This window comes from Acanthochromis polyacanthus, chromosome 5, assembly GCF_021347895.1.
Source record: "Acanthochromis polyacanthus isolate Apoly-LR-REF ecotype Palm Island chromosome 5, KAUST_Apoly_ChrSc, whole genome shotgun sequence".
NCBI lineage: Eukaryota > Metazoa > Chordata > Actinopteri > Pomacentridae > Acanthochromis > Acanthochromis polyacanthus.
The window spans coordinates 33,837,174-33,857,062 of NC_067117.1; the positions used below are offsets into that span (position 1 = coordinate 33,837,174).

A 19,889-nucleotide genomic window follows, 5' to 3' on the forward strand; every position below is an offset into this window, starting at 1 on the left:
CCAATGGATAAATCTCGATAAGTCCCCAGTAGTGGATTTGTAGTAGAATCGCAGTCGTGATCATCAGCAGGCAGCTGATGTAGTGTTCACTTGTTGTCATAGTTACAGTGACGCCATGTCTCTATCTGGCAATGATACAGAAATCTTTAACAAATCCATGGATCCAGACTATAAGCTGTATCACTGCCAAAATCTAGTGACTTGGTCTTTGTGTAATTTCTGACCTTCTCTGAAAATTTCGTTCAAATCTGTTGGTCCCTTTTTGAGTAATGTTGCTAACAGACAGACATATGCAGCTTGTCACATAACTCCACCGCATTTTTTTGGCAGAGTAAAAACAAAACATGTTTTCTCACCAGTGTGTTAGTGTTCATATTTCAAGCATTTACTTTGGACCTAAATATGGTATTTTGCAAAAATCCTTTTTAAAAATGATGAAAATGCTGTTTTGTGTAACATAAATGCTTCTATCAGTCACAGACTGTATGTAAACAGAAAGCAGGGTAGCCACACTGTAAACCAATGGCAGTGACCATTCTTTGTGCACAGGTCCTTCACCATAAAAACTATTTTAACTGTTGCTTTTGAACAGTTTACTGTTATTTTAGAGATTTTCCCAGTTTTGTTCAAATTCAGATAATCACAAGCAAGTATTCATTAACATGGTAGCCTAAACGATGTATTTTTATAATTATTATTTTGTCTGCATTTATTTTCATTGTATTTTTAATATTTTTGTTAGATGTAAATCAGCACACTTTGAAAAACAAAAAAATAGATATTTGCCATTATTAGAAAGAAGAACATTAAGGATTAAAAAAAAGCTAAATCTTTTTTTAACTGTTATTATACAGACTTTCCATATTTCAATTTCAGATCTTGTGAAATCCCAGAAAAGAAAGTATGGATTTACATGTTGACTCAAAAAAGAAACAAAAAACAGGCCAAAATTATAAAAGATGTCCACATCTAAATCTGTGTATTAGTTCTTCTACAATGTGTGGCTGTTAAATTACACAGTTTTATTATTTTAAAGTCAATTAAAAACATTATTCAATGAATTAATTCAATGTCAATAACTTATTTTCTCAGGTAGATTTTAATATTTTCCCGATTTTCTTACTATATCTGCCTGTTGGCCGTACCAACATTTGCAAATTTAGTTTACTTCTTTCAAATCTAATTGATGTGAAGTAAACCAGATGAACAAAGTAGTTTCTTGAACACATAAAAAATTTCATGCATATAGGCTAACTGCATTAAGAATCCATTTGAGGGTTTTAAACATCACTTGCATCATACTGAGAATAAGAAAAGGCTCCTTAAATATACTGCGATTTCAAATTATAGGCAGATCTCCCAGGAAATGCAGATTTTTGGGGTTTTCTTACACTATAATCACTGAAAGTACATGTACAAGTAAATATCATTATGAACACAAAGAATCCTCCAGGGACATTAAATTACAATTTAAATTGAGCCCGTCTGCCGTGTACCTCGGGATCTGGAATTGAAAAGGGAAGATGTTTCCACTTGAGTCCTTTGCATTTAGACTAAACACCATTTTGTTCACGTTTGGAAGAGGTGGCTTTTCAATGCAGATATACAGAACCTCATATTTCATTGCAGTCACATCTCACAGATATGTTGACTTTTGTAATGAAAGGTACGGTAGGAGGGCTCTCGAGACCACTGAATAGGCGCCGATGAAGGATGTGTGCAGTGCCGTTTCTCATACTGAGTGAGGCACGAAGGTTGTGGAATGAAGGCTGGAAAATCATTTCTAAAGACGGAGAAGAACAAGTGTCTGTCCATCTCTTTATCGCTTCCTTCAAGCCACCAAGATAAATGGATGTGCTCAGGAGACTGACAGTGACGTAGTCTGAATCTATAGAGTGATGATGAGCGCAGCAGAGTGGAGGAACACAACACCACGTTTCAGAACTCATGTGAATGTAGATTATGGCTTCTGCACAAAGAGGCCAACAATCACTGCTAAACCAAGTGTGTCCACTCTGAGAGAAGTTACATTATTGTACACTGCCAGTCAAAAGTTTGGGGTCATCCAGATAATTTCATATTTTCTATGAAATCTCACACTTTTATTCATGTGCTCTCATAACTGTACAAGGGTTTTCTAATCATCAATGAGCCTTTCAACACCATTAGCTAACACAATGCAGCATTAAAACACAGGAGTGATGGTTGCTGGAAATGTTCCTCTGTACTCCTATGTAGATAAAAAAATCAGCCGTTTTCAGCTAGAATAGTCATTTACCACATGAACAATGTCTAGACTGTATTTCTGATTAATTTAATGTTATCTTCATTGAAAAAGAAAAGCTTTTCTTTCAAAAACAAGGACATTTCTAAGAGACCCCAAACTCTTGAACGGTTATGTATAATAAAGTAATCTGACATAATATAGATGATCTGAGTTGGATTTCTGTTATTTCCATCCAACCTTTTAAACTTAAATATATAAAATATCGCCTTACCAGCCTTTCTTCCTGGAAGATGGTCAGGTGTACACAGGTTTCATGTCCTCATAGTCAGCTAATTCAACTTCTTTAACAAAATATTTGATAAAAAAAATTCTATTTGTGTAAGTTTGAAAGTGCTGGAGGAAAATTGAAAGAAGCACAAAATGTATCCAGAGGGAAACGTATGACAAAGTTCATAGCATTAATTTCAATCAAAACCACAAATGTCAACATCGTGCTTGTGCCAAAAGCAAAGTGTATGGATCACAAAAGTAATTAGGATTCATCCTCTGAGGGCCACGAACGTCTGTATATTTCATTTCAGTCGATCAAGTGGTTTGGAAATTTCATCTGACCTGAAGAGGGCCCATAAACAGACAATCCAGTCAACAAGCAACAACCTGCTGCAATATAGTCTACTTCTCCATTCAGCCATCCATTGGATCCCAGATAACTGATGTTCCATCCATCCATCCATCCATTGTTCATACTCTATACAACCATGCCTGCTCACACTCGCACTGGTTTAAATCACTAGTTCCTTCATTGTGCAGTAAATTGCTAAATTCGATCTGTTGGATACTGACAGTCACTCACAGACAGAGGAGGGTTTTTGCTTGTTGTGAATCAACTATGAGCGTGCAGACATAATAATTACATAATAACAGGACTGTGATGACAGACATGTGAAGAGTTACTGATACTCAAAAACAAGATATTTCCTTGAACAAACTGTATCTAATCTTGCAAGAATGCAAAACTAGTTCAAAAAGAAGAAGCTATCAGATTTTAGTGAGTAGGGTAAATCAGCTGATGATGCCCACCCATAAGGACGATGTCTATTCTCATTTAAAATCCATATTTTTGGAACATTAGTATAATATGTACACTAGAAGTATGCCTAAGTGCACAAATTTAAAGGGTAAATAAAACACCAGATTGCAACTTTGTTATTTTCAAACTTAATGTAAAATCTTAAAAAGGAAAGTTTTGAACCTCACTAGTCACTTTAATAAGTAAGAACGTCTTATTAAAAAATTGGCTGATAAGAACAAAAGCTTATTTTAGCTTTATTTACTTTATTAGATAATACAAAATCAAAAGAGATATTTAGCCAACAATAGAAAAGAATTCAAGCAAGCTAGCTAGTGCTAAAGCAAGCTAATGTAGCAAAACATTATCAGCTTAACATAAAGTCAGCTGGTTAGCCTGTTAGACTGATAATAACACGTGTTACTCCTGGTTAGCTATTATGTTACTGCATCACATGATAGTGTATATAATGTATCAGAGATTAACACTGACAACGCTGGAGTTTTGAAAATTGATGATCTGAAAGGAGGACTTCTTCTCTTAAAAGTCTTACTCATACATTTTCACATATTAGAGAAAAGGTTTGGGTCATATTTATGTTTACAATTGTGGATAACCCTCCACATGACTGTGATGTTAGCAGCAAAGAAAAGCTTGAAGATCTAATTTCTTATGAAAACCACAGTGGCTGATTTGTTGCCATCAGAATATTCCATCATCTTACCTCAAAACCATTTCTTTGGACTTCCTCAGACTAGTAAAATTATTTCAATACTTTTTAAACATTAGTAAAGACACTATCATCCAAGAAAAGACCTGAAATGAAAACGGACTCATGGTCAGGAGGAGAAACATCATGAGAGGTCTTCTTATCCTGGTTTTCACCGATCACCATTGCTGATAAAATCTACTTTAAGTTTCTGTATCAGTTAAATTCAATTCAATTCAATTTATATAGCGCCAATTACAGTCAAAGGCGATAGTGGCAAGAAAAAAACCCTTTCAACAGGGAAAAAAAACTTTGAGCAGAACCCAGCTCTTTATGTTGGGGGACCCACATTATTCTGCCAAGGAACGCAGCTGAGTTATGTGATGATCACCACTGGTTTGTCTGTCTGTTTGCAACATTACTCAAAAACAGATAAACAGGTTTACAGGAAATTTTCCGGGAAGGTCAGAAATGACACAAGGACCAATAGATTAGATTTTGGCAGTGATGTGGCTTATAGTCTGGATCCATGATTTCTGTATCATTGATAACGGCACGGCGTCACCGCAACTGTGACAAGTGAACACGACATCAGCTACCTGCGGATGATCACATGATTGTGATTCTGCTACGAATAGACCTCTGCAGACTTATTGGGACTTATCCGTCAGAAATGATCGAAGGAATGAGCAGCTTGGTGGGGTACTGCATTCTCTGAGTACTTTTCTCATTTAAATATAATTTCAAAGCAGAATCAGCTCAGTACTAATACAAATTCTCTTCCCAGCAGGTGGCGTTGTGTTTGACAGATGATGGTCCTCTCCTGGAGTCTGCTGCTGGCGTTCCTGGTCACTGCCCTGGCACTGTCGCACAGTGCCGAGCCTGGAGCGCCTCATGGCAAGAGGAGGCAAGCACAGACCTCAGCAGGTGGCAGCAATGCCCTGCAGTACCCTCTGCAGGGTCTGCAGGTCCACGGTTACAGCAGGGAGCGTGGAGGGCATGGTGGCCAGGGGGCTCGCGCTGCCAAAGGTGGAGCCGGGCTGCTCTCCCACAGACCCCTGCACCCACTGGCCAGGCCTGAGGATGATGGGACAGGCCTGGAGGGTCTGAGCCCTGTCAGACTAGAGATGGGTCCTGGGAGGGACAGAGACAGAATCCGAATGGGTGTGAAGAGTCCATCACATACTCGAGAAAATAACCTCCTGGGGACACGCAAAGGGAGAGGACATGGACAGGGGAATGGACATGGGCACCACTTTGAGCACAGGAGGCAAGGGAGCCGACGTGACAAGGGGCGGCATAGAAAAGGTGAACTTTAAATAGACGCAGACACATGCAGCAAAATTCTCTTTCAAACTAATCTTCCTTCACTGACAAGAACCGATAGGCATTTACAAGAGATTTTGTAATGTAGGAAAATCACGTGTATAATTAACAGTAAATGATCTTGTTTAGTTTAAGTGTAGAGAGCTTCATATTGTGCCAGGTGCCTCAATAACACACTGGCAATGCAAAAGCTGCATGTGTTAATGTGACATTGCTAATTTATGCTTTTCTTAGTAAATGTCTGCATTGAAATCAGGTAGATGCTGCCATTTAATGTTTATGATTTGTTGTGAGAGAAAATAGAAAAAAATAAATAAATTCAGTTTTAATTAAAGGTCAGTTCACCCAACTTAAAACAAGAAGATACACTTCATATAATCAGTGCTGTGAGCACTGCTATTTACCTGTAGGGAGGAAGAATTTCCAGACACAGATATCTTTAATGTATTTTAGTGGCTTCAAATTTGATCTGCAGTTCATGGATCTTGCTGTGATACTGCTGGAAGAACATTTTCTTTATTGTAATTTTGGGAAGCTGATATTTGTGGACCACTAGATTATTCAGAACAAACTGAATCAATGTTTGATGGGAAACATTTTGCAGTCATGAAAGCTTTGGAACAATATTTTCTCTCCTCTCTGTTTGTCCAGGGTTTCCTCCAGAGCCTGAGCTGAGCTCTGCATTGAAGAGCAGAGATCTGTTCGAAGATCCTCCCTCCTCCTCCTCTTCTGCCACCTCCCCCTCCCTCAGTGCGACCCCACCCAGTGAACCCCCCTCCCCCATCGCTGGCGTCTTTGGCTCCGGCTCCTCCATGGTTACCACGGTGATGAACGAGCATCCCCCAACGCTGCCTCCGGCCTCCACCAAACCCCAGGTAACCCCAACGAAACTCAAGTGCTTATTAAAGGCTGCATCTGTTGGGCCTCAGTGTGATTCCAGTGTGTGGGGGAAATGGGCCCCATTACTGCCATTACGCCGCCGCAAACCTCATAGCTCATCTTAGAAATGGTACGTTTTACAGTGTGAACCTGAAAGTGCTGCCGGTGAAAAATGGCCTCCAGCAGGCCGAGTTCACCGGCTCTTGGTCACAGAGTGTTTGATACTGTAGCTGTGACCGTGTTCTGTATAATAAAACTACACCTCTGGGATCAAAACCACACAGTTCAGAGTCCAGCAGCACATTCTCTGTAACTACCTTCCTGTTCCTTTATTAGAAACCATGTCAGGACAAAAATCATTTGAGCAATGACAATTTTTTCATTATTTTTTTTTGTCTGACTGTGGGCACATGTTATGAAAAATCTGCAGGGGTGCGTGGGGCACCACTCGCCACCTGTCACATCCACCCAGCGTGAAGCTTTAACAGCATTTATGAAACGAAAACACAATTATAAATGTTTTCCTGAGACTCTGTCAGTCTTGGAACCGTTACAAATTAGGTGTCAGTGGATGTTGAAAGACTCCAGACATCAGAGAAGCTTAACATTCACTACATCTGAGGTTAAAAACACACATCAGCTTGTAGTGCGATTGTGGGAAATATTTGCCCTTGGATGACTGACTTGAACTGACGGACATTTGTTGTGTTTTGTGAATGACAGATAAATTAGAAGTACAATAGAACCTAGGGGTACATTTTATCAAGTTTAACCAGAGAAAGTTCCAAATAAAGATAAATACAAGTTCAAGATTCATTTTATACCTCCTACATAACTGAGATGAACAGATATACAGAAGGAATATGTCAGGTGACATGTTGGAGTTGGTGGATGGGCCAACAAAACCCAGAACAGAGACCCATCATTAGTCGTCTCATTAGCTACAATATTAAAACCACTAAAGGGTAAAGTCAGTGCCACTGATCATGTTGTTACAATGCAGTGATCAGCTTGGAAACCTTGGGTCCTAACATTCATGTGGATGTTAATTTGACACTTACGATGAACAACCATGTTGCTATGGCAATAAGACTCCCAGGTGGCAGCCGCTTCCCGAAAAGAAAACAGGAACACCTCAAGGAAAACGACAAAGAACCCAAGGCATTGAGTGCTGCCTTCCAATCTCCGATTCACAGGGGCCCCACCCCACCGAACACCAGATCTAAAGGGTTACTGCCAACATCACAATACCAAACACCACAGGACATCCTCAGAGGACTACGCTCTAAAATGTCAGAGCTGCTTGAACAGCACAAGAGGAACCTGCACAATATTAGGCAGGTGGTTTTAATGTTGTGGCTGATTTGTGTGTTTTTCACAGGTGATTTTTAGCAGTGGCTCATTATCTCTTGGTGCAGCCACTATCCTACAGGTTGTATTGAGCCTATGGAGTTGTTGAAGGACTTTTTCCATTTTATAAAATTGAGTCAAGTCCAGCATGTTCACAGCTCAATATCCATTCATCCATTCTCTATACACCGCTTTATCCTCACTAGGGTCTCAGGGGGTGCTGGAGCCTATCCCAACTGACTCGGGCGAAGGCAGGGGACACCCTGGACAGGTCACCAGTCTGTCACAGGGCTACATATACAGACACACAATCACACTCACATTCACACCTACAGGCAATTTAGAGTTATCAATTAACCTCAGCATATTTTTGGACTGTGGGAGGAATCCGGAGTACCCGAAGAAAACCCACGCATGCACAGGGAGAACATGCAAACTCCATGTAGAAAGATCCCAGGCCCACCCCGGGATTCGAATCGGGATCTTCTTGCTGCAAGGCGAAAGTGCTAACCACTATTCCACTGTGCAGCCCCAGCTCAATATCACAGATCATAAATTTTTCTCAAGGGAGTTTACATTTTATACATCAGTCATTTTGGTAGACTATTAAGTTGTATAAAGAAAAACTCCTTTCCAAAAAATTTGGAAAAAAAAATGGAAGAAATCTCCCCTGTCCAGGACAGACAGAGAAGCCACAAAAGCATTGTTGTTCAGACATACATATAAATCCATTGTCTTCTTTCTAAAAACAACCCTTATGAATCTTTTCCACATTCACAGACTGTTTTTCATTATGATATGAATTATGTAACTGGTACCAATTAAACTGGCACAGACTGAATGATTCATGCAAACATTTCCTGATCTGCTTCTTCGGTGAACAGAAACTGGTCATTTCTAGGCCCTAAAAACTTTCTGATGAAGATGAAAAGAAAAAAAAAATACTTTTCAGTGGTGAGTGGATGCAAATCATTATCTCCACTATCAAAGTCATTGCCACCAAGTCATCCTGAAGTTTTGCTGTCCTTTAACAATGCCATCCTAATCTGTCTCAGAGACCACAGTCATAATTTGCAAGAGACTGCTTGTTGGGAAAACACCAGACAACTGCTACTGTCATTTACTGGGTTTGGGACCAAGGTCATGATAGTCAACTACAACTAGCTAGTGACTAGTCGACTATTTTTCTGCAAGTCCAGAAGTCGGGTTAATTGAGGTAATAAGATGAAGATGATGCTAACACCCAGGCTGAAGTAGTATCTTGCAGAGCCAAACTCAAAGGCATTTGTCTGAGTGGTAGAAGCAACAAAAAAAAAAATCATGCTTTCCAACATTGCTCAAATGGCAAAGAGAATGCTTTGCTATTTATCTACTGAGCACATCTGGACCCAGATACAGTGGATAAAATCCTCTTTCTGCACAGCTACTAAAAATACAGTCTGGGTTCCTTTGCACAAATTAAGCAGCAACCAACACAGTCCAGCACTCCCTTCACTTAAGCCCTTTGAATAAATATCTTGCGTGATAAATATAGTTTCTTTATATTTTGCTTTGCTAGTGCCATATTTTCTTCTTACAGTTCTGCATTTTGCTTAAATGAAGTCAATGTGAAGTTTCATTGCCAGGGGCGCCGCCAGGAATTTTGGGCCCCATGAAAAAAAATTAAATTGGGCCCCCTCTGTGCTGCTGCGCTACCGTTGTTACCACATCTCTAGGACCTAACTGTCCCATCAAAGCTTTACATGACTCTAATTAAAGGCTTGCAACTGTCTTTCTTCTTGTAGTTCTATACTAGTACTAGCAAGATTTACTATTGGTGATTTGTATCATCCAGTACAGACAAAAGGTTATTTGTTTATTCATAAATTATTTCATAATGCTCATGATGTGATAAAAAATAATTTGTTGGAATTTATGTCATTAATGAATATTTCATTTTCTTTTTTGTAATGGTGAAAAGAGCAAGATTGACAGAAATCCTCAGACGCCCTGCAATGATACTAACGGACATGCCAATGTCATTAGCACAGTGTTGCTCACCTTCTTCACTGGGGCAGGGAGGGGTGATGGCATGGGGAGACTGGGGTGCTGCTGACTCATCATCATCAGCTGCTAAAAGGGGCAGGGGCAGTGATTTAATATGAATACCTTCCTAAACGTTTCCCTGCACTGACTAAATGTTGCTAAAATGTAAGCTAACACTAATCTATAGCTAGTTGGTTTATTTCACCATGGACATTAGCCTAAACCAACAGGCTAAATTCACAGACTACAGGCTACTCACCTTTCTTATTGAAAAACTGGCTCAGAGATCGTACGCCTTTCTTTTCTCTTTCCTCTCTCTCTTTCCTTTCCTTCCTCTTCTGGTAGCCAGATTTTTGTTTTTTGACAACATTGTGGCCACACAGCAGCAACGTCTGTTTGGCGCATCTCCTGTCTGATTGCAATTAAGCACCGTTAGTGAGTGACGCTAAAACGGACCAAACCATTTCATGCAGATACAGGGGGGTGGTCAGTCAATATAGATGTTTACTTTTTGTCAATGGATATTCAACTTTTAGTGCAATAAAAGCATAGCGAATATGAACTGTATTATATTTGAAACACACAATAGTAAAATACTGCGCTTAATATTAAGTTTAATAATTTAATTTTTTCTACATATTTTTTGGGGGCCCTGTCATCCATGGGCCCTAGAGTGCCTATATAATGAGAGTGGCGACATGACGGGTCCAAAAAATTTTGGTCACGTGATCTATAGGAGCCATTTTGTTTCCAATTCATGAACGCCGGTTATGCCTGTTAACGTTGTTTACAACGCAGAGAGTAATTCTAGGTCTTTTTTGGTTTCATAAATACCTGAAAAATGACGGGCTGTTGTGCCTTTGGGTGCACAAATCGATCGGAGAAGGGATTACACATGTTTAGATTTCCCAGGAGTAGTGAAAGAATGAAACTGGGAAAATAAAGTCCGGAGAGTGGGATGGAAACCGACTTCATCATCGTTTTTGTGCCAGGTTAGTCCCTTGTATGTACTTTCATGTTATGATGTATGGGTGAATGACAGATAGAAAAGTTTGATGTGATTTTAGGCAGTTGTGGTTATTTTGACTTTGACCATTTTCATGCATGGAGATGCATGAAATACGGGCCGCTGAAGTTTAACGGGGTAACCCGTTAAACTTCAGCGGCCCATCTGAGCTTCGACAACAGCCTCCCTGTTCATTCACATGATTTCCAATTCAACAAACAGCTGACAGTTTTCTGTTTCCTATTTTCTGTTTTCCGTCCAACCTGCAGTCACTTATCAGCCTCATATGACCCGAACAGGCTCCGTGTTGTTCACCTGTTTCTGGGCTGTTAGCCGCCGTTAGCATGAGGATGCTGTTAGCCATATGCTTACAGCTGCAGCAGCGTACAGGCGGACGGGAAAACGTATTTTACTAAATTGACCGAAGCTGCAAGCTCGATGATAGAAACATTATACACTCATGGAAAGCTTAGATTCTCATGAATCCGCCGGTATAAACCACTTTCAGATGTGATTACCACAGCGGGTAATATAAACACATTTGTCCGACAAACAGCAAATAACGTTAACGGCACAACTCACCTTTGAAGGCTCAAAAGTAGTCACAGATGAAAATATTCCAAAAAACGTCCATAATCCAACCTTGGACATCCAGACAAAACAAGCCAGTAAATTATTTTGTCTAAAACATGTCTTGAAATCAGTAAACAATCCATAGTTCCCGTGAATGTGCACCTCGCGCTGCGCGTCCCATATTGAGTGAATGGAAACAAAATGGCTTCAAATCCCCTGTTGTCGCCACTCTCATTATATAGGCACTCTAATGGGCCCCTGTCATCCATGGGCCCTTGGAATTGTCCTAACTTTTCACCCCTATACGGCGCCCCTGTTCATTGCTTAGAATTGAGTATTAATTTAGTCCGAAAATTATCTTTCGATTTGTATGGTGCCCAGCTAGTCGACTAAGGATTTTCATTAGTTGTCGAAACCATTGATTTTATTCGTCAAAACAGCCAGTCTTGCATGACTGATATTAACTTGGTATTTAGATTTTGAGCACCTGGCTGAAGTTTTAGAATAAGTCATGGTTCCTCTGTCTGACCTCCCTTATCGACCTGCATATTTGATGTCTGGAGACAATCACTCTGCTTTACATTGAGATTTCTGAGACTCCTGGTGACGATGCGTCTCTTTACTTTGAAAGCAGTCAGACATTAGGGATCCATAGAAGACAGGAAAAAAAACAGATAGCCTTTCCTGAACCCAGATTCATTGGCACAAGCACGCGTCAAGGCTTCTTAATTAATGTTCGATCTTCTGTTGATGGTTTAATGAGCAGCCGAGCACAAGCAGGTAGCCCCTTGCAATTAATCTAATTGATATTTCCATAGGCTTATTTCCTGAGGGTGAAAAGAAACAAGTATGGATCTGTTTCCACGAAGAGCTTATTTTTTAATGTCTGAAGTGTTCCCCAAGAGACAGCTCAAAGTCCTGCTGATTTAATTATACCGTGTAACATTTTTATTTTGCTTCCCCTGTGTGAGGAAAATGACAGTGGCAATGTTTTTATGGCTTTTGTTGCAGAAAGTTAAGGCTGAGCCATACACCAAGGAGGTTTGTTTTATAGCAATGCCATGAAATATTTATCTGAATGACAATATTTTATTGAGGTAGGATATTTTAATTTATGACACCTTCATGTTTATGAGAACTTAAATGAACTGGGTCAGCTGATTTCAACTGTTAAGGCAGCTTGCAGAAATCTAAGTGATTTATTATAGTTCATTTTATTATCCAAATTTTTATTATTGAAAATGTGTAAAGAAATGTGAAGGAACAATGTTTTAAAACATAAAATTCATAAGTATAATTAAAAATGCATAATGCATAATTGCTATTCAGTTAAATTTCGTCAGTATTGGTGAGGTTGTCCCATTGGAATAGTCAAATTATCTGTTTGTCACAAAAATAACCATTCCATGACTCTTTAATTGATTTTCTGAATCCATTAAGCTAATTTATTTCAAAATTCGTTGTGACTTTTTAAGGTCCTGCATGTTGATAACGTGAGATGGTTTTTGCAATTAAAGCTGAGGCAATAAAGTCAGCTCAGAATGCAAGAGGACAATATTCAACACAGAATAATGACAGAACCATCATATGTAGGGAAGAAACAATGAATTACACAAAGACAGGGTAGACAAGCCTTAGTGTTGAAGGGCCAAAATGCATTTGTCCAGGATTTTGAATCAAATCCAATGAAAAAATAATTTTGATGATGAGATACTTAGCGGTATGTTATTTCAGTCAAAGATTTAGAATGTTACAAATATATGATGTGCATCCCCCGAGGAAGATTAAGCAAATTAATGAAAGTTATTGATGTTTCTTTGACAGACATAAAATCTCTATACAGAAATGTCAGATGGTTGATGTTTGTATAGCCTCATAGCCTCTCCAACGTTTAATGGTTTTTCAACCACAACTAAGATTCCAAGTGAATGTTTTTACCACGTAAGTGTCAGGCTGGAAAAAGTGGAAACATGAAGGAGTTTTTTCTCACTCAGACTGGCAACCCTGATTAAGACAGGACCTTCAACACACACTGAACAAAAAAGATGCCATTAGACTTGCTTTCCTTTCCTTATCTTAACTCTGTAATATGACTAGAGGAACCAGAGGAAACAGAGGAAAACACTGATTGAGTTGCAATAGAAAAACTGAACAAACATAAGTGTCATGACATCAGATGCACAGTGCTAAAGAAGCTCCCTCTGACCTGAACTCTGTCATTCAGGTCTACACTCCCTCTCGCTCACGATGATCATGGACAAAAAAAATCCACCTTCAACTCAACCTCTCTAAGACTGAGCTCGTTGCCATCCCAGCCAGTCCCGCTAGACAACAAGAAGTCAACATCCAGCTTTATTCAACGCAACTCAAACCCACAAAGTCTGCCAGAAACTTGGGTGTCATGACTGATGACCAACTAACCCTCAAAGCTCATGTGGTCTCCATTGCTCGGTGCCTGTACAACATCAAGAAGATCAGATCTTCCTGTCTAAACATGCAGCACAACTCCTGGTCTTGAATTGTCATGCATCGACGACTGCAACTCCTTACTGGCAGGCCTCCCCTCATGCATGGTCAAACCTCTGCAGATGATCCAGAATGCAGCAGCACGTTTGGTTTTCAACCAGCCAAAAACAACACATCACCCCGCTGTTCAGATAACTTCACTGGCTTTCAGCACACAAAAAATTCAAAACTCTGACACTTGCATTCAAAACTACAATGAAACCAGCTTCTACCTACATGAACTCTCATTCAGGTTTACACTTCCTCCGGCTCAGTACGCTCGGCCAACAAATGGCGCCTGTTCCAACCACCACAACAGGACAGGTCGATAGCTAGAGTCTTCTCTTTTGTGGTTTTTCGGTGGTGGAACGATTTACCAAACTCTGTTTCATCTGCAGAATCCTTCTCCTATTATGTCCACATTCCCTGTAGACACCACGGTCCTATTATCACACTTGAGTTTATATTATGTCTCTTATCCAGGTTGTTTTCTCCTGAATAGATCCTTGCTTGTGTTCTATCTACTCTCACATGTGCGTTGCTTTGGATAAAAACGTTTTCTAAATGGTAGAATTGTAGAAGCAGTAAACTTAACTTTTGATAGAATCCACAAAAGTAAATTGCTATCAATAAATCATTTGAAACAGCACTTCACTTTACTACAGCTCAAATTCCCTTTATATTGTGCACACAGTGATATTGCAGACTACACTCACTGCTGTGCTGAAATGAATGCACAAGACAAGACTACTCTCATAAACTACTTACTTAGGTTTATTTCACTTTAATGACAATAAATATCTTAACTAAATCACACATACAGTACAGGAATACTAGAATGACCACCCTGAGCTGTTGATTGCCTGCAGGCAGTATTTACTCGTTGCCTGCTGTCCTCACTGATCAGAAGTACAGCTCTTGGTTGTGGGTAATGATGTGTAAGTTTCAATCTATATGTGCGTTAACAGTATATGTATTGCCTACCTGAATGCGGTGTGATATGTATTAGTATGCTGGTCTGTGGGCGTTCATTTTCTCGGTAAGCGATCGATTGGCTTTTAAAGCTCTGCTGCTATCTCTGTAGTCTCTGTGAGGGCGTTTTATGAATCAATGAGGCATTACTGCTGCTGGTCACAACACAAGTTCGATGTGTTTCATTAAGAACACCCTGAATGTCTTTACCTGCAAAACACAGTGAACAAATCAAACCGCAGTCTTCTGCTGCCACTGTGGTTTCATTTAAGTAAGTGAGCATTAATCAGAGGACTCAGAAGTGAGCTCTCCGATGTGTTCTGTGCAGCATCTCATGTATTGGATAGCGTCAAATTCTGGATTAGTTTATAAACACATCTGCTTATTCTGATCACAATTTAGTTTGAATGCATAAATACAGTGGGTAACATGCTGAAACTAATTGAAGATGGGATTAGATGTTTATAGATCGACATATCAGCATGTCTTAGCTGTCTCATGTGGATTTCTGAGTTAAGTCAGAATGAAAATGTTTCCACTGCAAATGATTTTTTTTAAAGAAAATGTTCTAAATTGTAGGATGTGGCTTGTACTTTCAGAGGTCTGGACGTGGAAAAGGGCAAGGAGAGGTGATGCCAACGCTGGACATGACGCTCTTTGATTGGACAGACTACGAGGACATGAAACCTGTGGACACCTGGCCATCCTCCAGGAAGAAAGGTTGGTAATGGGATATTTATTTAGTTTAAAAGGTTGGGTGGAAATAACAGAAATCCAACTCAGATTATCCATATTAAATTATTCTATAATACAGTACCATTCAAAAGTTTGGGGTCACTCAGAAATGTCCTAATTTTTGAAAGAAAATCTTTTTTTTTCAATGAAGATAACATTAACTGAATCAGAAATATAGTCTAGACATTGTTAATGTGGTAAATGACTATTCTAGCTGGAAACGGCTGATTTTTAGTCGAATATCTCCATAGGGGTACAGAGGAACATTTCCAGCAACCATCACTCCTGTGTTCTAATGCTACATTGTGTTAGCTAATGGTGTTGAAAGGCTCATTGATGATGAGAAAGTCTTTGTGCAATTATGTTAGCACATAAATGAAAGTGTGAATTTTCATGGAAAACATGAAATTGTCTGAATGAGCCCAAACTTTACAATGGTTGTTGATATGAATAAATAAGACTTCAGAAGACAGTAGTACTCACCATTAGAATACTTACATCCCCACAATGATAATACTAGGTGATGTTTAGCAGTTACAATATTTGACATAATCGCTATCTTACTGTCACGGGATCATATAATTTTCTGGATGTACGACATCATCAAAGTCACGTGGACTCATCCTCTGATCAATTTAGTGACATTTCACCCAGTTGTTGTTGAGATATCTTTCTGATCAAATGAAAACATTCATCAGCTGGAGGTGAAACAGAGAAGTCACGAGGCTCTCCGTCACTGTTTGAATTTATCCTCAAGAGATCTTGAACAACTGCAGCAGATTACATTGTAATCCATGTGATAGTTGTGAGATGCACCACCATTCAAAAGTTTGGGTCACCCAGACAATTTCATGTTTTCCAAGAAAAAAATCACACTCATTCATGTGCTAACTTAATTACACGAGGGTTTTCTAATCATCAGTGAGCCTTTCAACACCATTAGCTAACACAATGTAGCATTAGAACACAGGAGTGATGGTTGCTGGAAATGTTCCTCTGTACCCCTATGGAGATATTCCATTAAAAATCAGCCGTTTCCAGCTAGAATAGTCATTTATCACGTTTACAATGTCTACACTGTATTTCTGATTTATTTTTGTTATCTTCATTGAAAAAAATGGTTTTCTTTCAAAAATGAAGACATTTCTAAGTGACCCCAAACTTTTAAACGGTAGTGTAGATCAGACCTCCACAGACATGCAAACTAAAAACTGCATTCCTGATAATATTTCAGCAAAACACAGATGTTGAGTATTTTTTTGTAATAGCACATTTATGTAATTTTATAGGAAGCTTGTTTTGCAACAACTGTGAAACTGAAGTAATTGTGTTTGACAATGGCCTTTGCACACATAAATACCAAACACGCAGAAAGCCTAATTTTCCATGCTCAGTCTGTTTTGTAGAGGCTGTGTATTGATAGGAAAGCTTTAAGTTCAAACTGTTTATATGTTTTTGTTGTTTTCTTTTTCCTTTTCTTTTTTATTTTACCGCAGACAAGAGGAGGAGTAAGAACCTCAGCAGTGGAAACGTGACTGCAGATGCTGACGCAATCGAGCCATGTGACCACCACCTGGACTGCCTGCCAGGTCAGTACCAGCATGAGTCATATACACGTCAGTCTGGACCGGAGCACGAGTCCGTGATGAGCCAAACAACAAAGGACTGAATACACATAAACGCTCAGCTGTTTTTCTCACTGACAGCTCACAGTTTTTGGCAAATTGCGACATCCATCTAGAAGTACCTTAATTTGCCATTCATTCATGTGATAATACATCAGAGAGCATTCAGTCACCACCGTACAAGAGATGGAGTCCACTCTTAGGTGTGGGATACCATATACAGTTTATCTATTTTTATTTGATTTGTTTCGCATTGCTATATATTAAGCCTCTGAAACCCAAGACTCGCTGCCAGGTTTAAAAGGCATGTCAAAGAAATCACCAAAATTACACCATTTATCAGAGCCAAAACAGAAAAAATATCAGATTTTCAATTTCACAATGTTTATTGAACTACTAATCTGTGATGTGGTATTCCATCAGGAAAAATAACCAAATCTAAGCTTAACGTCGTGATATTTCATGAAAATCCCTTCATTCTCCACGTCATTCAAAAATTCTCCTAAAAGACAGAAAGTCAGTGCTGTAAATCGATTCTCTCTGAAACTTTTCAGCTGAACTGGTTTTAACTACAGTTTTTGTTTACACAGAGTAAACAAGTTTATACATAATTTAAAATGTATGTAGGTAAATATCTGTAGTATGTAAAGCCACTCACAGTATTTGCAGCACCTGTCTGGAAAAATGTTGCAAATTTCAACTCCAGGTTTTTATATAAAAAAAAATAAAAAAAGCAAAGAAATCCAACTTTCATTTTCATTGAAATGATTTATGGCATCAGAAAGATGTTATACTGCACATACGACTTTTTTGAGTTCTCTCTACTTCTATCTAGAGTTGTGCTGTTTCCATGGAGGTGCAGGACTTTATATTGCATGGAAAAATTAATCCACAGTGAACAAAAATGCTACAGGAGCAACAAGAAAACACTCAGAGAGCTCAATACTCCGCCAAGACTGCTCGGTGGTTGCATCATTTCTGATGGATGAAATCTTTAATTAAAAATTTCCTTGCACTGAGCACAGGAGTGTGTTATATATGTGTACCTAATGTACAGATACCAAAGTGTATGACCTAAATATGTAGCGGGCGATGAGAATTGACGGGACTCGGAAACCCCCCCACAATTTAATCGTTTCTTGTATGATTTCCGATGTGTGATTGGCAGCAGACAGCTGACGCAGCGTTCACCAGTTACAGTAACGCTGTCTCACTATCTCACAATACAGAAATCTTTAACAAATCCATGGATCCAGACTGTAAGCCACATCACTGCAAAACTCTAATCAGATGGTCCTTGTGTCATTTCTGACCTTCCCTGAAAATTTCATCCAAATCCATTTGTCTGTTTTTGAGTAATGTTACAGCCATCCATCCATCCATCCATCCATCCATCCATCCATCCATCCATCCATCCATCCAATAACTTCACCATGTTCCTTGGCATAGTAAAAGACATCCAGAAGTGGCTTGGGGTTTCGGAGGTTAAATGTGTATGTGCTAATATCACATATGTTTGGTTGTCAAAAGCTTTGGTTTTGTCTTATACAAGGTTCTTGCTGTGACCTGAGACAACACGAGTGCAAACCTCACAACAGAGGCCTAAACAACAAATGCTACGATGACTGCATGTGTGAGGAAGGTGAGTCTGGGAAACATTCAATTTAAAATCATTTCTCTACTTAGAAGCACTCCACAGAAAAATGTATAGCAGCAGCTCTTCTTTTCATTTAATGCACTACATTTAGCTCATTTTCCCAAGTCTCACTGTTTAGAATTAAGATTTAAAAGTCATTGACTTGTGACGGGAATGGATCCCCAGGGTGGACAAAATGATTTCTGACTGAATTTATGGTCAACAGAAAATGTCCCACTGTTAACGCATTTCAATTTTCATGTTAAGAAATATTTATTTGATAGATTTTGTTTCTGAGCTGGTAAAGCACTCCAGGGTCTGTTTCCATAAGCATCTAAAGAGGGCTTTAACACACACTACCATGATGGTAGTTTACAGTAGAACTACTGTAGCACTGCTGATTAACCACAACATGTGATCCTAAAACACATACAGATACAGTACCTATAAAAAACAAAGAAGTAACATTCACTTTGTTGGCTTTAAACCATTTCTGTGTCACTTTGGCTGTATACATTGCATCACTGGATGTTTCTGAAAAACATATCTGCTCCCAAGTCATAGTTCTCTTGCAGACTGCATCAGGTTGCCCTCCAGAATCTCCCTACACTTTGCTGCTTTCATTTTACCCTTTACCTTTGGAAATATTCCAGGGTCTGCTGCTGGGAAGCATGATGCTGCCACCACCATGCTTCATGTTTATGATGATATGCAGTGTTTGGTGTCCACCTAACAGAAGGTCTAGTCTGGAGGTCTAAAAGCTCACTTTTTATCATGTCAGACCAAAAGATTTTCCTCCATTTTTTTTTCTTCCCCACATGCCTTCTGATGAACTGTAGTGAAGATTCAATATGAGCTTTTTTCAACACTGTCTTTTCTAAACCTTCATAGGTGTCTTGGTGGACTTTTTTTTACAAGTGTCTTTCTTGCAAAATCACTCAGTTTTTGAGCTCTTGGGAGATTTATGCACGTCCCATGTTTCTTAATGATGGATGTAAGTGTACCCGAAGGGATTGTCAGTAACTTGGAAAACAACTGCTCCCGATCATCGAAACCAGGGGTGCTAAACATGTGGCCCATGGGCCAAAATCACCCCGCAAGAGGGTCCAATCTGGCCCACGGGACGACTTTACAAAGTGTAAAAATTACAGAGAGGACATTAACTGCAAATTGTAAATTTGTAAAACTACAGACTTAAAATAACTTCCTGACCATGTCAGATTGGTTTGATCATAAAATAAAAATATGATAT

The 19,889-nt window shown here is 39.2% G+C and overlaps 1 protein-coding gene across 2 annotated transcripts in view; it reads left to right on the forward strand.

Moving 5' to 3' along the window:
• The window catches only part of draxina (dorsal inhibitory axon guidance protein a), a 35,081-nt gene that overhangs the window by 13,177 nt on the left and 2,015 nt on the right, over positions 1-19,889 (forward strand). The window contains exons 2-6 of one of the 2 annotated variants that reach the window (XM_022192628.2): positions 4,796-5,313; positions 5,983-6,206; positions 15,241-15,361; positions 16,873-16,965; positions 18,554-18,643. In XM_022192628.2, the coding sequence (XP_022048320.2) occupies positions 4,815-5,313; positions 5,983-6,206; positions 15,241-15,361; positions 16,873-16,965; positions 18,554-18,643 (1,027 nt within the window). In that variant the 5' untranslated portion in view covers positions 4,796-4,814. Of the gene's footprint in view, positions 1-4,792; positions 5,314-5,982; positions 6,207-15,240; positions 15,362-16,872; positions 16,966-18,553; positions 18,644-19,889 lie in introns of both variants that reach the window. The other variant, XM_022192627.2, reaches the window with a different exon arrangement.